This window comes from Alternaria viburni, assembly GCF_023758015.1.
Source record: "Alternaria viburni strain BMP 2772 chromosome Unknown scaffold_17, whole genome shotgun sequence".
NCBI lineage: Eukaryota > Fungi > Ascomycota > Dothideomycetes > Pleosporales > Pleosporaceae > Alternaria > Alternaria viburni.
Window position 1 is genome coordinate 383,328 of NW_026055786.1, and position 18,599 is coordinate 401,926.

Consider the following 18,599-nt stretch of genomic DNA (forward strand, 5'->3'; position numbering starts at 1 on the left):
AATCCTGCCGTAAGCGTTTACGATGGGACTTCGGTGGACGACTTAGCCGCGGTATGATTCAACCATATTGCAGGCTTTATGCGCCGGTGGCGATCATCGCAGAGCTTCACGTGGGCTCCAAACGGAGCAGCCAGTAAGACCAGACGGCGTTTGATGCATGACGAGCGGAGAGCACGTGCCTCCCGCTGTCTAGTGCCAAGGCTCGATCAGATCTGACTAGCAACTTCGCGGCCGTTGAGTCTCTGAATACTTTCAACCCCAATGGAGAGTTCAACATTAAAGATAGTCTATGTAGCGCTTACTCAGCGCACTTAGGCTTCCTGCATGATAGCTGCTCGAGCATCACGGGAATAGATGACACCACATACCTAGCGCACTTGCTGCACGACTCCGTTGTAACCGTCACTTACCTCGTGGCTCTCCTCGGCATGTCGATCCCGCGAAGGTGGATTCGAAAACTCGTGAGGCCCCGTTGAAACATCGTATCCGGAGAGGGCGTGGGTCGCGGTCTAGCAGGTCTATTATCAGGCGTCCTAGGCAGTGGCAACCTCGGTCCGGCTCGGTGACAGATGCATCGGAAGGCTTGGTAGTCTGGAAGGGGCTGTCAGCTGTCGGTAGAGTTAGTCCCGTGATGCGCTTGATACGATGGGGGATGTGTAGAGGGCAAAGGATTCCAAGGTTGTCTCGGAGGAGGATTGGGGACTTTGCGGCGCGTACGTGTCAGGTCGTGTTGGGGCGTAGGTTGCTGACCTCGTCCCGCGCATTCCACTGGTCCTGCAAATTCATCGGTAACAGGCGCTCGGTACTTTGTTGGCTTTCGTTGGATATCAGCGAGATGAAACGGCTGTTGTGTACCACGCCGTCCACGCCGTGACTGTGCCACATCCACACTGCATACCCTTGCACCAGCAATCAAGTTTGAGCATGTGGATAATGACAGTAGATGTTCATTCATTAGAAACATCGGTAAGTTACTGTTCGTAGCACTACCGTTATGTCGAGCCAACCCATCTGCTGCACTGCGAAGTCTATGAACTGCAGTATCATATAGAAACCTCCTTAAATCTGCAATGAATCGACCAAATTCCCACTAATGCAACTCGAGCCGAGGTATCATAAACTAACAAGTACCGCTGAAGAACACCGTCATTACCCATGAAGTCCCAATCATGAAAACCGTGCAAAGACCTGACTAGACCTTCTCGGCGTCACCAGGCGTTGAGTGAACAACCGCCTTGGGGGCGACTTCCGCCACTGTCTCGTCGGTGAAAGCAATGTCCTTCTCAATGGCAACGGTATCCTCAACCTTCCAGAGAATGACAGGTAGAGCAACAACCAAACTGCCTGCGAGCAGTCCCCAGTTGCTAGCAAACATGGTCATGAAGGGAATCTTGGTATCGTCCAAACGCCATGTGATTGCACCTCCAGCGGACTGAATGCCCTTGTAGAAACCAGCGAAGTTAGCGAGCTTGCGGCTGTTGTTGGTGAGAGCACCCATGAACCTGATTTTTGTTAGCACGACGATCTTAATGTGTTGGTGCTTGTTTTGGACTTACCAGTAGACTGATGTTTGCCAAGCAGCATCGGAGAATCCGTAGAACATGTAGAGGACAAAGGGGCCAGCGTAACCTGCGTCAGACCAATCCTTCTTCTCGTTTGTCTCGTCCTCTGCCCAGGCGCGGTCGTAGGTCTTCTGGAACATGTATCCAAAGCCCCAGATGATCATGATAGTGGCGAAAAGCACACCCCACGCAGCCTTAGCGCGAGTGGTTCGGCGGACACCCTTAATGTCGAGCGCGTAACCAAAGACGTAGGCACCAACGATCTGCATGATGTAGTAGACGACACCGTTGAGCGCTCGGGTGCGGACATTGAAGTATGCAGCGTTGATCTCGGTGAAGTGGTAGGTGTAGAACCAGTTGGATGCCAGGAACATGGGGAAAAGAAGGATGATGTACGGGTCGGTGAAGAAGGTTTGGTAGAGACCAACGATTTCTGACTTCCACGACGGGTGCTTCATGACGATGACCTTGGAGCCATCATCGCGGATGACGTCCTTTGCGTCGACGAGGGTCCATGAGAGAGCAGCACCGAGGATCGTGAGGACAAGGAAGCCGACGTAGGTGCCGTCGTTAACTGTGCCCGCAGTCTTGGTGTTGATGTTCTGACCCAGCGGAATCTGGTAGAGTTAGCGTCAAGTTCACGACTAGACTTCTCAGGGTCTCAAAGTAAAGTAAACATACCAAACTGCCGATAACAGCGCCAAGGTTGAAGATCATCCAGAACCACGAAATGTAGCGACCCTTGGAATCTTCTGGCGGGTACGACTGCAGCGGTATCAGTATATGTCTCACATGCACTTCGTGCAGTCAAAAACTTACCATCATGATGGCGCCTTGAGCGCACCATAGCAGACCAGCGCATACACCGAGGAGTGCACCGGCAAAGGTGGTGAAGCCCAAGTTCTGAGTGTGGTTATAACACAGGTACGAGGCAACGTAGATGGAGTATCCGACGCCTCCAAAAGACAGAGCAGTGCGAATGCCAAGCTTGTTGGTAAAGGTGCCGGCAAAGAAGCCGACAACAGCAAAGGTCGAGTACAAAGCCGTGTTGGCCCGGTTGTTGGCAGTCGGGTCAAGTTGGCCGCCACCACCCATGCCGTTCAGAGCATTGAACATGCCCGGGCACATGAAGCAGACGAAGGAGACAATGACGAGCTGGACGGGTGGTGACGCGAACCATGGCAGCTTGAAACCGAGAACGGTGAAGCGTCTGTATTTCCACGAGGCAGGGAGCTCATTTGAGTTGGTGTCCGTCAATGAGTGCTCTGGCGAGTTGACCGCATGCGGAGGCTGTTTTTCCTCGTTGGTCGCCATGTTGATGCCCGTGAGTGTGGGTGTTGTGCCGGCGATTAGCGCGCGATCCGGAGTTGAGCCTTGCGACAGACGGAGATGTGCACGTCGTCGTTGATGCAGAAGGTGAGAGCAGACAGGCTACAATAAAGATACTAGATGCTCGCGCTCAGACCACACGACGGTAGCAGCAGACTATAATTAAACGAGGGTTTGGATACGAAGGTGAAGGCGAGGGGCAGTCAGTTTTAAGCAGACCGTCAGCTAGGGTCCTCACACGGTCCATTCACGACCAAATCTCCCCAGCCAACCTGCATCGGGGTAGCGAGGCGGACACAGCACGCGACACAGCCTGGCCTCCACAAAGAGATAAACGACTGCAAGCCCACACAAAGGTGACAGCCGTCGGTCAAGGATTCGCTGGCGCAGGCTGACGCTGCACAAAGGGCAACAAGCATCCGTGTTCCGCAGCGCCAGCCGTATGTACAACGCCGTCAGCAGCCTTGAGCGCCGGCTACAGGTGCCCGGACGGCCGTCGTCAGTGGTTCTCGGGACAGCCATCGAAGGTCAAAGCGGGGCGTTGCAGGCCTGCTTATCGACGATGCATGGATCTGCATGCGCCTGCGACCACATTGTTGGTTGAGCCCCCGGTCCTGGGCTGAGTGGGCTGCGCGAGCTAGAAGACGCCCACTAGAGCCACAAGTGCAACGCTCTCCGCCCGCCACCACCCGAGTCAGAAATGTAACATTGTCCTTTTGCGACTCCATCAGCACCAAGGCCTTATCAGTGACGCCTGCTATCGTGATGTTCGTTGCTGGCTGCCCGTGACGGCTAGTTTGCGGCCCACGTCCGGCTCAGTTCCCACTGCTATCACACGCGACGGTGATGACCACGCCCCGCCATGCTCCTGTAACATTGCACATGGCAGTGAACGGGGGTCCACGGCCTAAGGTGGTGCAGATAGGCGCGTTGTACCACTACGTTCACCCTCAACCGTCCATTGCATGACGCACCGCGACCATGCGGACCGATACAGAGAGCGCTGCAGAGAACGTGTTCAGATGCGGAAAGTTTGGCCGTTGTCATTTCGATGGAGAGACGTTGGATGATGATCGAGCTCACAATCCTACCTTGCCCCAGAATGACGTGAAGCTGTTCAAGTCCTCATAGAAATCGCCCTCATCCCGCTGCAGGAATGACCTTGGACCCCTCACTCCGCACACATTCCTTGCAAGTAGCACAAACGATACATACATCATGTATGAGCATGCACACCTTTGTTTTCTGACACCCGGCTTACCGCTTCTAGGCGGCTAATCATTCGAGACGATCCGAGGGCTGCGTCCCAATACATCGCCGACTATGTCATTGGTGCATTCCTCGCTCCTTCGTTGTGTCTTAATATCGACTAACGCCGCAGCATAGAGCGCATCAACACCTTTGCCCCAACGCCAGAGAGACCCTTTGTCTTAGGTCTGCCTACTGGGAGCAGCCCTGTCCTGATCTACGAGCATCTTGTACAGCGCCACAAAGCGGGCCAAGTCTCCTTCCGCAATGTGGTCACGTTTAATATGGTACGAACTACCGCCCTGCATATGGCGCCGCACCCTTGGGTCCAATGTCTCACAGCAGCGTGATATAGAGTGATGCTGACCCAATCAGGACGAGTATGTCGGCATCCCGCGTGATCACCCCGAGAGCTACCACAGCTTTATGTATAAGCACTTCTTCTCCCATGTCGACGTGAAACCCGAGAACATCAACATCCTCAACGGGAATGCACCTGACCTGGAAGTCGAATGCCATGACTACGAAGAGAAGATCCAACGTGCTGGTGGCATCGAGCTGTTCCTCGGCGGCATCGGGCCAGATGGACACATTGCCTTCAACGAGCCTGGTTCCAGCCTCAAGTCTCGGACCCGCGTGAAGACTCTTGCATACGATACCATTCTGGCCAACTCAAGGTTCTTCGGAAACAACCTCGATCAGGTGCCGAAGATGGCGTTGACCGTGGGCGTGCAGACTGTCCTTGATGTAAGTCATACCAACATGTTCATCAACAGAGTCTAACGTTCCTCAGGCGCGCGAAGTTGTGATCATCATCACAGGCGCACACAAGGCCCTAGCTCTTCAGCGGTGCATCGAAGGCGGCGTGAACCACATGTGGACGCTGTCCAGTCTTCAGATGCACCCGCACCCGATGATCGTTGTCGACGAAGACGCCACCCTAGAGCTGCAAGTCAAGACCGTTAAGGTACGCCCATCGACACCCTTTTCTTGTAGTTCTCATCTAACACCCTCAGTACTTCAAGAGCATCGAGCGCGTAGGCTCCGAACTAGGCATGCGCCAGAAGCTCCCCAGAAAGCGCGACTCGCTTGTGGACGAGGGGACCCTGCTAGCCCCTGACCAGCCAAACGGTATCAGATTGACTGTGCCGCAAGTTGATCTCTCCCGTTCAGCAAGTCCCGTGCTGGAGCCAATGAGCGCCCGTCTCTCCGACGACGAGGCAAGCGCTTTGCAATTGCGTTCCATGGAATCGGATTTGGACGATGTCGCAGATCAGCCCTCGGTCCGAATGAGCGCTCGCGTCGCTAGCTAGCACCTCTACCACTGTTTCGAACCCGACAGGCTGTGGAAATTGGATGGACGCCGTTTTTTTGTGCCTTTGTTTGCTTTTAGGGGAGACCGCTAGACTGGTTCTTGGGTCGGAGACGAGTTTCCTGTTCGGGGTGGTGTTGCTGCGAGTGCATTGTGGCACGGTCGGTCGGAAGCGTCCAGCGACCAGGTCTGGTGACAGCCGCTCAATAGTCTGGCTATAGTTGTTTGTTGTTATAGAAGAGTTTCTGAGACGTCATAGAGAAATCTGCGAGCGATGGCAGATTCACTGTTGGACGGGGTTGCTCGTGGTAGAAGGCACCATCGTTAGAATGAGTGCTGGGCATCGGATAAGGGAATGGCGTGTGAAACACAATCAAATACCAATTTAGTCTCTAAGTCCAATTGCATTAGCTTGATTCCTTAGAAGGCGTTTATGTGTTCGTGTGTTCGGATGAGAAGATTTACTTAGGTTGACCGTGTGGTAGACGTCGGAGCATGTCACGTACAAATATGGCATTTTGTAGCTGGCTCGTCTCTGTGTTAAAGAGAAGGAAACATGTGACAGGCCGTGGAAACTGCGTGCAACTGGGGGTGATGGATTGATGGCAGGCCTAGAACGTCATTGGCGGCGGGTGGGGGCGCGTCATCCCGGTTCAGATCTCCAGATCCCCTCGTACCAAAATAATCAGGCCGCATCCTCCATGTGAGAGCCCACGCGCCGGTAGCCATGTCTTTCGTGGTTGAGTAAGTTGGCGCATTCAATTGATATAGCCCGGTATAGCTAATACTGTATCAGCCAAGTGCGTCGAATTGACAGCCAGCTCGACCGGCTGCAGCTGTCGGCGACACGACAAGGCAGCTTCTCCATCACCGCCGAGGAAGCCCACGACCCCACCAAGACGACACGAATCGCGCACCTGCAGTACCTCATCAAGTCCCTCTCCACGACCGCGTCATCCAAACACAGCCTTGTCTCCATCGCACGCATATCCGAGACGCTGCAGCGTGCCAACATCGCCAGCAGCTACGAGGATGCGAGCTACGAACATGAACTGGAATGGCTGCTAGTCAGCAAGGCGACGACGCAGGTATATGGACAGGTCCTGAATACGATATTGGAACAGACTATCCCGTTGGAAGACGACCTGTGGTACTGGGACGACATCCTCTCCACCTACCGATTCGCTGGGCTATACTCGATACAAACATCACCCGTTCGGGTGTGGAAATGGTCGCAGGAGATATATCGCGATGTGCGGTCGAGGGGCGGACAATTGGCTGATGGGTGGAGCCAATTTTACGGCCTTGTTAAGGATGCGGTGCAAGAGCGCAGCATTGCCAACATCCAGCGAAGGGTCGTGAGCCCGTTGGCGCTGGTCAGGAACGAAGGCAGAAGGAAGCGCGCAGCGTTGAGGAAGATACGACTCATCAATGCGAACGCGCTCGGTGTGCTTCTAGGCGAAGGGCTGGGTAATGAGAGGTATGCTACCAAACATCCGCAAAGACCGTGAGCGACTGCTGACCATCCCAGTGTACACGACGATGGCACCCAATCCCCGCCACTGCTCGGCGCACAAAGCGGACATAGATGGAAGAGCGTCATGGCTAAGAACATCGCCCTGATGGACGCCGTCATCCAAAGCGTGAACGCTGCAGAGATATCCGTTAATAAGTTTGACGACTCTGTTGCTGGCATTACTCAAGATGACCAACTCTACTCGCTGCACGAACCCACCGGAGAACGAACGGCAACCACGCTTAAGCCGGCCGATGTCGCAGAGCGACTGCAATATCTGCTCCAGGAAGCATTGCCTGCCTACACCTCAGACTTCAACGCTGTCGTCAAGGAGAACGGACGTCCATCTATCCTCATCCGGTACTGGCTACCTGCCACCATGCTCCTCGTATCCTCGACCACTATCCTGCGTATATTTGTCAACCGAAAAGAAGAGATTTTGGCCTGGGTACGCGAACTAGGCCAGACTGTAATCGACTTTTGGACAAATTGGGTCGTGGAGCCTGCAATGAGAATCATTGGTACCATCCGCCACAACGAAGATAGCGAGGTTTCCATCATGAGCAAACGAAGCTTGGAGTCTGACCGTGCAAGCCTTGAGCGCATGGTCATTGACTTTGCGGTGAAGAACCCTGAAGGCCCCGCCTTGAACGAGACTCAAATTGCCGATATCAGAGCGAAGGTCCGCGAAGGCGATCTGACCACGGTCTTGAGATCTTACGAAAAGGACATCCAAAGTCCGGTCAAGGGTGCGATAGTTGGTAACCTAGCTAGCGCACTGCTCATTCAGGTGCAGAAGACCAAGGTCGATGTGGAAGTCGCGATGAGCGGTATTGACAGCATTCTCAAGAGCCAGGAGTTGCTCTTTGGCTTCATCGGTCTGACGCCTGGTGTTCTCGTCAGTATCGGCGTCTACCGATACCTCCGAGGCGTCTTCAGCAGCCGCAAAGGCGTACAGATGTGGGCGAGGCAAGGCCGCATGCTGCTCATTTTGCGCAACATCGACCGCATCCTTACCAGCGCAACACCCACAGAAGACGGCGAAATTTCCTACAAGGACCACGGTCTCCTCCTCTGCGAAGTGCATCTCCTGCGACAGGCTGCGAGCGGCATCCTGCCACGACGCATCTTCCACGACTTCTTGGTGGAGATAGATGAGCTTGTTGACGTGAGGAGTGGGCTGCAGCGACAGCAAAAAGTAGTTGAGCGCATTAGGTGGGCGTACTCAAAATGGTTCACTTGAGGAGGCGTCTTTGCAACTGGGATGATCCAGTCACAGCGCATTTATGATCAGCGTACATACCCACTTCAATACAAACATACGAAGAAGCTTGTAATTCGGAACCGTGTTCTCGTAAATGTAAGCGGAACATGACAGATCAGATGTCTACCATCCAAGACTAGCTCAACAAGTATCGCGTGGGTACCGAGGCCAAAACAAAACCTAGAAAATGAGGCTCTTCCGTATGTTAACGCCAGCACATGACTGTGTCTCGAGTGCTGGGTCGTGATGCCGGTAGTGACAGCCGAGTCAAGGCAGATGCGCAGTTGCCACCAAGCCAGCCGCCGCTCGTCACTCGCAGACGACAGCTGCAGTGACGGAGGTGGTGAAGCCCGTGCGGACTATTGGCGCTAACGTCCAACGTTGGCCAGCACCTGTGAACTCGCTCCCACGCCGTTTACTTCGCTGCCTGCTGTTAACCACACAGCAACATTCACCCCAAGCCCGCCTGTTCCCACGCATACAACATATCATCAGGCTCGAGTCTATCACCGCCATTCTTCCGCAACCACGCAACCACCGCCAGCTCCACCGCACACCCCAAACCGGCGGGCGCCAACTCCGCAACCACCTCCGCTCGATAACGCACCCCACGACTCTATATCAAGATGGCTGGCTCCAGGAATTATGACTTTCTCGTAAGCTTCGCCCTATGCCTGTTTCTGACATGCGCCTGCCCAGCTTCCGCATACATGCTGGACCCTGAACGCCCCTCCACCGCCTATACACAGACCCACACTAACAACCTCCCCCGCGTAGATCAAACTACTCCTCATAGGCGACTCGGGCGTAGGCAAATCGTGCTGCCTGCTGCGCTTCAGCGAAGACTCGTTCACGCCCTCGTTCATCACCACCATCGGCATTGACTTCAAGATCCGCACCATCGAGCTCGACGGCAAGCGCGTGAAGCTGCAGATATGGGATACCGCTGGCCAAGAGCGCTTCCGGACCATTACCACGGCGTACTACAGAGGTGCCATGGGTATCCTGCTAGTTTACGACGTCACGGATGAAAGGAGCTTCAACAGTACGTTCCCGCTCCACACATATACACACCCTTCTGCCATCCCAGCTCAGGAAGCATGAAGTCCTCAATAAAGAACCCACTAACTCTGTAACCAGACATCCGCACATGGTTCTCCAACGTCGAGCAACACGCCACCGAAGGCGTCAACAAGATCCTCATCGGCAACAAGTGCGACTGGGAAGAGAAGCGCGCCGTCTCCACAGAACAGGGCCAGGCCCTCGCCGACGAACTCGGCATCCCCTTCCTCGAGGTCTCGGCCAAGAGCAACATCAACGTCGACCAGGCGTTTTACAGTCTCGCCGGCGACATCAAGAAGCGCCTTATCGATACCGCCAGGACGGATCAGACCGCCGCTCCCAAGGTCGATGTTGGTGGGCAAGGTGACGGGAACGCGGGTATGGGCGGGAAGTGCTGCTAGAAAGGAGGAGTACTCGGGGAGAGAGAGGGAGTAAGAGGAGACGGACATTTTGGACTGAGATTGTCAGGCACATGAGGGGGCAGTGGTCATGCTATGGATGCGAGGGACAGACATGCTACGGCTTTGATCTGATGGAAGCAAAGAGCAAGCTTGGGTCCGAGGGTACGGAAGAGACGATCGCACGAAGACGATGCTTACACGACTGAATATCCGCTCGAGCGAGTCCCTTTTGGGTAGCATCAACCTCTTTTCTTAACGAGTGTTTTGTTACAGGCGTTGGTCTCTTTTTTTTTATCCAGGTTCCAAAGAGAATGGGAGTACCTACCTTTATTTTACAATTACGTATTGTAATGCCAATTGTATATGCACGGAGTCTTGTCTGAAGGATGTGGAAATGGGGTGCTAATGGCTTTATGCATGATGAAAAGGTATGCGATGTAATGAAGATACAGATTTGCTAACTTCTATCTAGTATGAAACGAAGTAACGATACTGACATACACCCCGACTTTTGAAACGAAACACAACACCACTAGAAGAAAGCACACCACCCAATATACATACTCGCCAAATTCATCGGATCCACCGCCATAGCAATAAGCGCATCAACATAGCCCTCGACACTCAACGGGACACTCTCCCCCTTGAGATACCCATTCACTTTCGTGCGCGTAATATCCAGCACCTCCTGCGGCGTATCCGGGACGCCAACAATCTTCTTACGACGTTTGCCTCCCAGGAAATCGGCCGTGGGGTCGTGCACAAAGGTTTCCAGGATAGTGATGAGCGTGTCTTCGTGCTGGCGGAGCAGTTTATACGTCAGTTCGGCGGCTTTGCGGAAGGGGCCCTCGACGCCCTGTGGACCCATGGCATCGACCATGTTGTGCGTGAGGCGGAAGGGGACGAGTTCGGGTTTTTCGAATGTGAGACCCTTGTCGAAGAGGCAGTTGAAATCGACGTGGAAGGTACCACCGTCGCCTTGCTCTAACAGTACGTTCTCGCCGTGTCGATCTCCCAAACCGAGGACGTGGCCGACTATACTCATCACAGCGCAGGATCTCGTGTACCGCAGACGCGCCGCGAACCAGGCTTCCGGCTCGGGAAACGTCTCAACGAACCATCCATGTAACACAGGCACGAATTTACCGAGGATGCGTTCAGTGAAGATGGGGATTTTGGACGGGGACGACGAGGCTTCGTTGAGGAGGAGGCGGATCTCGCCGTAATCGATGGGGATGGCCATTTGGCGGTAGAAACGGAGGATGATGTCGCGCATGGGCTTGAGGCCTTCGACCCATTCAATTGCGCCGCATTCTTCGTTGAGAGGCGTGACGGCGTAGGTTTTGATGTAGAGGCGGCGCTTGCTGGACTCGATGTCTTTTTGGAGGGCGCGGTTGATCATGGCGTTGAATTCCATGAGGCGTTGGTCTTTGCGCAAGTCGTCTTTGGGTTTGCAGAGGAGGCCGTAGGAGCGGCCGTCTGAGCCGCGGACGTTTAGCTTTCGGGGGCGTTGGAGGGAGGATAAGACTAGTACGTCGTCGTCGAATGATTGGATGGTGATGGCGTCGGCTGGGAATGGGTTGTGACGACGAATAGTTTGGCTGTCGTTGCCAGCGGGCAAATTTGGAAGTAGGTTGGCTTCGATAGGAACGACCAGCGGCGTAGGAGCAAGCTTGTGGTTGAATCCCAGATCCCTTGTTAGACTCACGTGTGCTATTCGTGATTCTATGGGAGCATCGCAAGCCGCCAGTAGTGCGTCAGTAAGCCGCTGGCCTTGAATGATGAGGGCCTTGAGATCGATAGCAGCGCCTTTGCGCTTCGATGCGTCCTTCTTCTTGTTAGCTGACTTCTGATCTTGACCAGATCGAGAACTTACGCGTAGTCGTTGCAATACAGTAGCGCCCCGGGCCCTGCGGTCATCCTGCGTAGAGTGAAGAACCGCGAGCAAAGCCCATAGCGCCTGTTGCGGATATGTCGACGCAACTCGTATGATGATCGTCTGAAGAGCATCCCAAACGCTCTTATTCGGATGGCTGATGCGTGTGATGATCTGCGGGAAAGCGGTGTACCATGCGAAAGCAGGCATCCGCTCTCCGGCGTAGCGCTTGAGGTATTTGTTGATGTGGTCGAGATAGTTGAGCCGATGTTCGTGAAACTCCTTGTCTTTGGCGGTTTTGGGTGTGCTGCTCATAACTTCCATACCCATGTCCAACCACAGCGTAAGTATCTTAGGCAGGGTCTGGTAATAGTACTTCGTCCCGTATACCGTAGAGCGGACAAAGTTCTCGATGACTAACTTGATGAGACTACCAGCAAGGTATTCGGAACTCTGTTTTGTTATCGGCTGCTGCTTCTCTGACTCAAGTAGCTTCAGATACCATCGACCCAGATAGTAGTGACCTTTGTCCCAACGGGGATAGGTTTGCACACCGGTCACATACTCTTCCTTCAGCGACATTGACTGTGTCTGACCCGCGCGGTCTAGCCATTTAGCGAGCAATAGTTGAGCATGGCACTTAACCTTGTTCATGGAATGCTCTTCGCCTCGACCGGCTGTGGTCACGGAGACGTTGATCGGGACTGTGTCTTCTTGCTGGAACGCGTTACTGTCGATTGCGCCACGAAGGTTTTGTATCGCCTTGCGGTGGTGCCCTTCTTTCCAGAGCAGCTTCGAGTACTCAATCTTCGACGCGTTGTCTCCAAGTCGCTCAGCGTGCAGCACAGAGTTGAAAGCTGTCGTCATGAAGCCTCCCTTGCGAGCCAGCCTTCCAGTCGTGAGCCATGCGGAAGCAACGTCAAGATTTGCGAATTCGATGCTGTTCTCTGTTAGCGTCCGTAACGAATGCCATTCGACATACACTTACCGAGATAGCGTCATTGCGGCGCGACGTAGTCCCAGAAGGTATTGCTTGTCTGATGTGTACGCCCCAATGATGTCCAAGCGTCTGTCCAAGTTTTCGAGAATGGTTTCGCGGTCTGTTACAATCCCACTACCCATACCGCTTATAGTCTCAACCTCGTACAGTGCATGCAGTTTGACCAGATGATCATGCGATGCCTGCACAGACGTTGTGCTTGATGGAGACATGCTCTTCGCCAGAAGTTCTCGTAGCTCTTCAATGATGCCCTGGAAGTCTGGGCGGCTGTTGTGACGCAATGCCAATAGCGCTCTGCCTATCCCAACATTGAAGTCCGCAAAAAGGCTGGAATCAGCGCTACCGGTAGTAGTGAGAAGGCGTTCGAGCTGTTCCCATTTGCCAGTAGACCAAGCGGCTTCTGCTGCGAAAGGCAGCGTGTTGCTCGGAAGAGAATTAGTCGCATGGAAGCCATCTACATAGTTGAGAATAGAGTCTGGAATTCTCGTTAGCTTGTCTTCGTGAGATATGCACGTACTGACTCACCGTATTGACCAGATTCCTTCAAACAAGTGAGGAGATTGATCTGGGTCTCGACATCGTTCGGCCTCTCAGCAAGTGCAATCTCGTACCAACTTTGCGCCGCCGTCCACCGGCCAGCTTTGCGATCCTCGAGGATTTGCTGCTCGGGATTGAGGATTTTGAGATGAGCTGATATTCCTTCGATGCAATCCGGTTCATCGATGTGCGCGTAGATCATCTGCAGATGTTGTAACAGTTCGTCCTTCTCGTGGAATGGCTGGTTTGATTCAGCCTTCATGTCCCGCTGCTGGCGCACGTACTGTTCCCAGTGGAACAGGGCACGAGCGTACGAACCACACTCTACAGCTCTTCGAGATATGATTTCCGCAGGAATGAGCTGGAGAACTCCCTCTACGCGACTGAGCTGCTTGATGGCGTTCATCTCGTCGTCCTCGGAAACACCGCGACCCATCTTCCCCGCCATCGTTCTCGCGTCAGTAACGGATTTCCTCTTCTCTTGTAACCACGAAGAAAGATAATCCAGTGTCTGGAAGACATTCTGAGAGGTGTTAGCAAATGCATTCGATGGAGTAGCTGTAAGATCTTACCTCGCTACATTGCTTGATAATCGAAACTTCGTGCTGCTCCGAGGTATGTATATCGGCCTGCAGCACCTGCAAAAGCTCTCGTCCTACGTTCTCCATATTCTCATCATTATCTGATACGATGACATTCAGAGCTGCAAATGGAAGTATGAAGGTAGCTATCGAGAGATCGTATCCTTTGATGATTCTGGCTAGAACAGGGAATACCATCTCAACGTTCACACCCTGCCCCTTTCGCAGCAGGTCGTGAACAAAGGTCTGGAGCCAGGTGCCATGACTGATCTTTGAGTTGAAGATCGGATATGTCGCACCCTCGTATTGTATCGAGGTGTTCACATTGACGGAGTATTTCGAATCAAGGAAGGGGGTCAGTACAGTTCTGACAGCCTCTGGGATCTCATTCCAGCGCTGGGCCTCTGTACTAGCCTGCGAAGATCGGGGCTTTGCTCCACGGAGTGCACTAAACCCACAATGCTTGAGCATCTCCTGCATGACATAGGCAATCCAGCCTTGTTGTTTAGCATTTGTGGTAGAAAGGAAGACCTTGACCAAGACTTGTTCGAGAAGCAATGCCACGAAATCGATATCCTCGTCTCTCCGTGCGAAGTTCGAAAGCATCAAGACGCGCTTTTTTTCACGGACTGTTTCCACTCGGTAAGGATCAAGACCACCGATGATACCAAGGCACTGAGCACAAAGAATGGTGATATCGGAGTGGTCTTCCGAGAAACGAACGCTGGCATCGAGGAGTGATCGTGTCAATGCGGCCAAAACCGGAAGAGGCTTTTGGCCAACGATCGACTGATGCAATTCCTGCTGATTGGCATCCAGAAAAGGCACAAGCTCTATCAGAGCCTGACGCACCACGACCGATGTCTGGTCTTTGCATCTATTGCTAAAGGCTTGGAAGACCTTGATGGTCTCAATCATATCTCTGAACTTTGCCAACTCGCCTTCAATCTTGGAGAACATTGGTATGCCGGACAGTGAGGGAAGGTATTCGACTCTAGCTCGAAGCTGGGGGTTGTACTGGCTTATGATGCTTCCGACAGCTTTATGGGCTTTGAGCTGCGTGTCTGAAGAGAACAACGACCAGTGTTGTACAATCAGTGCGAAGGTTTGATCCACGACTAGCATTGTTTCATCTCCATCAAGAGCTGCCAAAAACGCAGTCCAAACGGTGAATGTATCGTCGCATAGGTCTGGATCTCCGATGGCTGATTGAAGACAGGCGCGAATCTGCGGTAACGCGCCGTTTACACTAAAGCGTGCAAGGGAGATGAGATCGCCGATAGCAGCTATGCAATTTTTCCTGTCGGGCATCGTATACTGTGCGGCTTTACCCTGGGCGCTAGGAGCCGCGATGACGTTCGAAAGATATGCGATGATGCCCAGAATATGCGTCTCGCAGAAGGCATCTAGGTTCTTGGACTTTGACGTCGATTTGCGCTGTCCTGATTTGGTATCGGGTGCGAGCGACGCCAGCGTGCTGAAAGCACTGTAGTATGGCTTCTTACCGACTCCCTCTTGGTCTGCAGCCAGCCTGAGTATCTCGATCGCAACACCAGTGATGTCTAGGGCAACCCACGAATCGAGCCTGTTGTTGCTGCTCTCTCGGATAGCAGGCTCTATAGCTGCTAAAGTTTCCATTGCTGTCTTTTCAACGTCGGGAACAGGCTGTGATAGCAGTAGAGCAAGTATCTTCGAAAGGTTGCCTCTTGGATACGTCAAGACGTCGATGATCGAAGCTTTCCGTGCTTGGGCGATCTTTTCGATGATATCTCTTCTTTTGCTCAAAACGAGATGCGGAAGGGTATCCGCTTGCGTCAGGACCAACAACTGACGAACGTTTTGTTCGATCAGATCTGCCAATTGCTGCGCTTTCTGGGGCTTCTTGATGTAGTCTTTTATCACTGAGAAACCGATGACCTTCCAGTAGGGACTCAAGAGCTGCATCGTGGACATGGACAACCCTTTGGCGATGGTTTCAAGTTCGCGGTAAGCCATACCGCACACCAGTGCGTTCGAATGACCAAAGTATTCGACCAAGTGATGCAATATGATGGGCAGCTCGAGCTCTCCACAAGTCAACGCTGTTCGGCCATACGCGATGATAAGCGTCTCCTGGTCGGACAGAACGTCGCGCTGCGCTAAAGCGTCCAGGAACTCAATGAATGACCGCCGATTCTTACTGCGGGTATTTTTGGATATATCGTTCCGCAGGAATACCATCAAGGAGCTCGTTGCGGCAAGCTTCAGTTCTCTCAGAGATCTACTCATAGACGCAAGCAGCCACTGTCCTAGCTCACAGATCTCGAGAGATAGATACTCAGAGTCAGAGATGTGGTTGTAAACACGGCCAATAGCTACAGCCATTAGTATCCGAGCTTGCAGCGACTCCTCAAATGCTGGCTCTTTGGTTATGGTAAGCATAGCGGCAATGACTTCCTTCCAGCTCTCGCTATCGTCCTGTCTGTTCCAGTATGTCATGGCGCTTCGTTCATGGCGAGAATTCGTATCGCATAACATGCAGTTGAGCGACTTCACTGGCTGCGATGTAGACTGGGATAATTCTAGACACCGGGAACCGGCGCATGCAATCTTCGCAAACGCTGTCATGAGGTCCACTTGTACACGTTCATTTTGTTGATCGTCGTACATCATAGAAGAGTATCTTGCCCTGTATCTGTCAGCATCGTACATTTAGGTCAAATTAGACAACTTACTCGATGATATTGTGGAGATTGGTTAGGTTGAGAACCGGGGAGTCATGGGTACTGCCATTCAGTATCATCACGAGCCGCTCATAAGTAATATGATTGATGTCTGGAGTATCCAGGAGCTTCTTTCGCCGCTTCGCAGGCCTATCCTCATTACCCAAGTTCAACATCCGGAAACTTTTCAGGATTGGTGTCGATTCTTCGGAAAGTTGAGCATCCGAGAAACTGCCAGTGTCACCCTCGCAGAGTTCTCTTCGTATGTCCGCAATGTGTATAGGCCATATACCTGGTGTTGTCCAGAGGCAGAGAGCGAGCTAGATTCGATCAGCATAGACAAAAACTGCGGTGTTTCACTCATACCTGCAAGTCTTTGTGAAGCTGAGAGAAGTGTTCAGCATCCTGACAGGCTCTAGCCACGATAGCCTCGACGTCGTTCAGGACGACCGATCTGCTCATGTTCTGTCGACGTCGTGGGGTTGGGTCGTTCGTTGATGGCGAAGTAAGAACACTGCGTAACCGGGTGAAAATGATAGCCAGTCGCACTTGGATGACTTCTGACGCTAACTCCGGCGCTGACGATAAACCATCAACGAGATCGCTGAGGCTATTGATAAGCGACTGTGCATTCTTTAGTGATTCCAAGGAACGGTCTCCGGGGGCGCCTGCGGGAAGGAATAGAGTTTCGAGTAGCTGCAAATATGCGAGCGTGATTTCATTGACGAGGATGCCTCTCTCCGAAGTTGCCGTCCAACGCCGGAAATGCTTCCATAAATCTTGAGCACTGTCGAAGATCCATGGTACATGGTGATCTAGGGAACTGGGCGTCGCCGACGCTCTGCCTTGGGGCGGAGCAACACATGCCAAGGTGGTGAGAAGACAAAAGCCAGCATGGATAGCTCCGAGTCGCGAATTAACTGCTCGCTGCAGATCATGGGGCAAAGCAATGATTTGTTGGCTGTCTGGCCAAAACTCGCTGATGCTGTTTGACGATGGTAGGAGTAGGTTGAAAGACAGCATGGCTGCCGAAGCTGGATCATCCATGGACCGCAGCTCTTTCAAAATAGCTAGATAGACGTAAGTACTCGGATAATGGAACTTAGGGTAGTACCTACTTTGCACACATGATCTGTAAAGCTGTGAGACTGCTGCTGCGGGACGCCAGAGGGCAGATGTTCGTGCGAGCGCGCTTAGGCAGAGATGCAGTATTTGGTGTACATGTTCGTGCACATAGGTGAGTGCTTCATGTGCTAGTAGGCCCAATAACTTAGGAACCAACCAGAGAATAAGCGGAGGACGAGAGATGCTGTCATCTTCGGTCTCTCTGACGCTCAGCAGCAGATGTGGCTTTTGTTGCAAGATGAAAGTGAGCGCGGCAATACTGTCAACACCCTGCTGTCTCTGCTGGTCCTGGGCGAACGGGTCATCTTTGAACAACCCTTCAAGTCCTGCTTCGGCGATGACACTTATGAGCGCTACGAGCTGTGCATCAGGCTCGTCCGTGTTTGGGTGTTGGAGAAACTCTTTGACCAGCTCTCCAAAGCTGACTTTGGTTGCCTCACCCTGCCACGCATGAACATTTGCCGCATTATTGACGATTTGGGCCGCAATGGTCGACGGTGGGGGCACGCCATTTGAGTTGCCGTTAATCACAGGTGGCGGTGCCATCCGCTGAGTCGAGCTCCCGCCTTTGCGGGCCATGATGCACGTTACCGATGTGGCATGTCGGATATGGAAGGAAAGAGTGGAATATTGGCAACTGGCTGCTGGCGATGATGTTGGGTCTTTAAACTCAAGCGAGCGTTCGTAGCAGTCTTGACTGATTCAAGATGGTATTGACGGTGGATTCGCCTGATTGGACGCTGGTGGGGTACCTGTCTGCAATTTCCGGCGTGGCGCTCGTGGGCCTTCAAAGAATGTCGTCTCGCGTTATAAATACGTGGCTCCGTCTGCAATCGCGCAGTTTGCGATATGATCGGTGGTTTGACGAGTGTGTGGGATTTGCTAAGAAGATGCATGGGTTTACGTGGACGCGAAATCACGTAGTCACGGGACCGCGCTAAGCCCGATCTCGGGAAAGAGCGCTAGGTACTCCGCAATTCGATATGGAAGCATCGAACCATCCTCACGCAAAGCACTGCGCCCGCAACATCGAACGGCATATACGTCAAGCACGCATACCAACACCCATATTGCACAATTTTGG

General features: G+C 53.0%; 5 protein-coding genes across 5 annotated transcripts; 3 read left to right on the plus strand and 2 right to left on the minus strand.

Annotated features, from left to right (window-relative positions):
* Nucleotides 1-1,192: 1,192 nt before the first annotated feature.
* Nucleotides 1,193-2,876, minus strand: J4E79_007741 (uncharacterized protein; the record flags this gene model as incomplete). The annotated part of the gene is made up of 4 exons (XM_049356604.1): nt 1,193-1,502; nt 1,557-2,179; nt 2,244-2,327; nt 2,382-2,876. 4 exons carry the CDS (start codon nt 2,874-2,876, stop codon nt 1,193-1,195), a joined length of 1,512 nt encoding a protein of 503 aa, XP_049208951.1.
* Nucleotides 2,877-4,565: 1,689 nt separating this feature from the next.
* Nucleotides 4,566-5,452, plus strand: GNPDA1 (Glucosamine-6-phosphate isomerase 1; the record flags this gene model as incomplete). Its single annotated transcript, XM_049356605.1, has 3 exons — nt 4,566-4,886; nt 4,933-5,106; nt 5,156-5,452. 3 exons carry the CDS (start codon nt 4,566-4,568, stop codon nt 5,450-5,452), a joined length of 792 nt encoding a protein of 263 aa, XP_049208952.1.
* A 726-nt stretch (nt 5,453-6,178) lies between these two features.
* J4E79_007743 (uncharacterized protein) lies at nt 6,179-8,210 on the plus strand (the record flags this gene model as incomplete). Its single annotated transcript, XM_049356606.1, has 3 exons — nt 6,179-6,195; nt 6,248-6,931; nt 6,983-8,210. 3 exons carry the CDS (start codon nt 6,179-6,181, stop codon nt 8,208-8,210), a joined length of 1,929 nt encoding a protein of 642 aa, XP_049208953.1.
* Nucleotides 8,211-8,857: 647 nt separating this feature from the next.
* YPT2 (GTPase Ypt2) lies at nt 8,858-9,694 on the plus strand (the record flags this gene model as incomplete). The annotated part of the gene is made up of 3 exons (XM_049356607.1): nt 8,858-8,887; nt 9,009-9,276; nt 9,372-9,694. 3 exons carry the CDS (start codon nt 8,858-8,860, stop codon nt 9,692-9,694), a joined length of 621 nt encoding a protein of 206 aa, XP_049208954.1.
* A 532-nt stretch (nt 9,695-10,226) lies between these two features.
* J4E79_007745 (uncharacterized protein) lies at nt 10,227-18,094 on the minus strand (the record flags this gene model as incomplete). The annotated part of the gene is made up of 8 exons (XM_049356608.1): nt 10,227-11,522; nt 11,571-12,510; nt 12,559-13,045; nt 13,096-13,630; nt 13,680-16,356; nt 16,403-16,710; nt 16,757-17,460; nt 17,509-18,094. The coding sequence occupies 8 exons, from the start codon at nt 18,092-18,094 to the stop codon at nt 10,227-10,229; spliced, it is 7,533 nt and encodes a 2,510-aa protein (XP_049208955.1).
* Nucleotides 18,095-18,599: the final 505 nt, after the last annotated feature.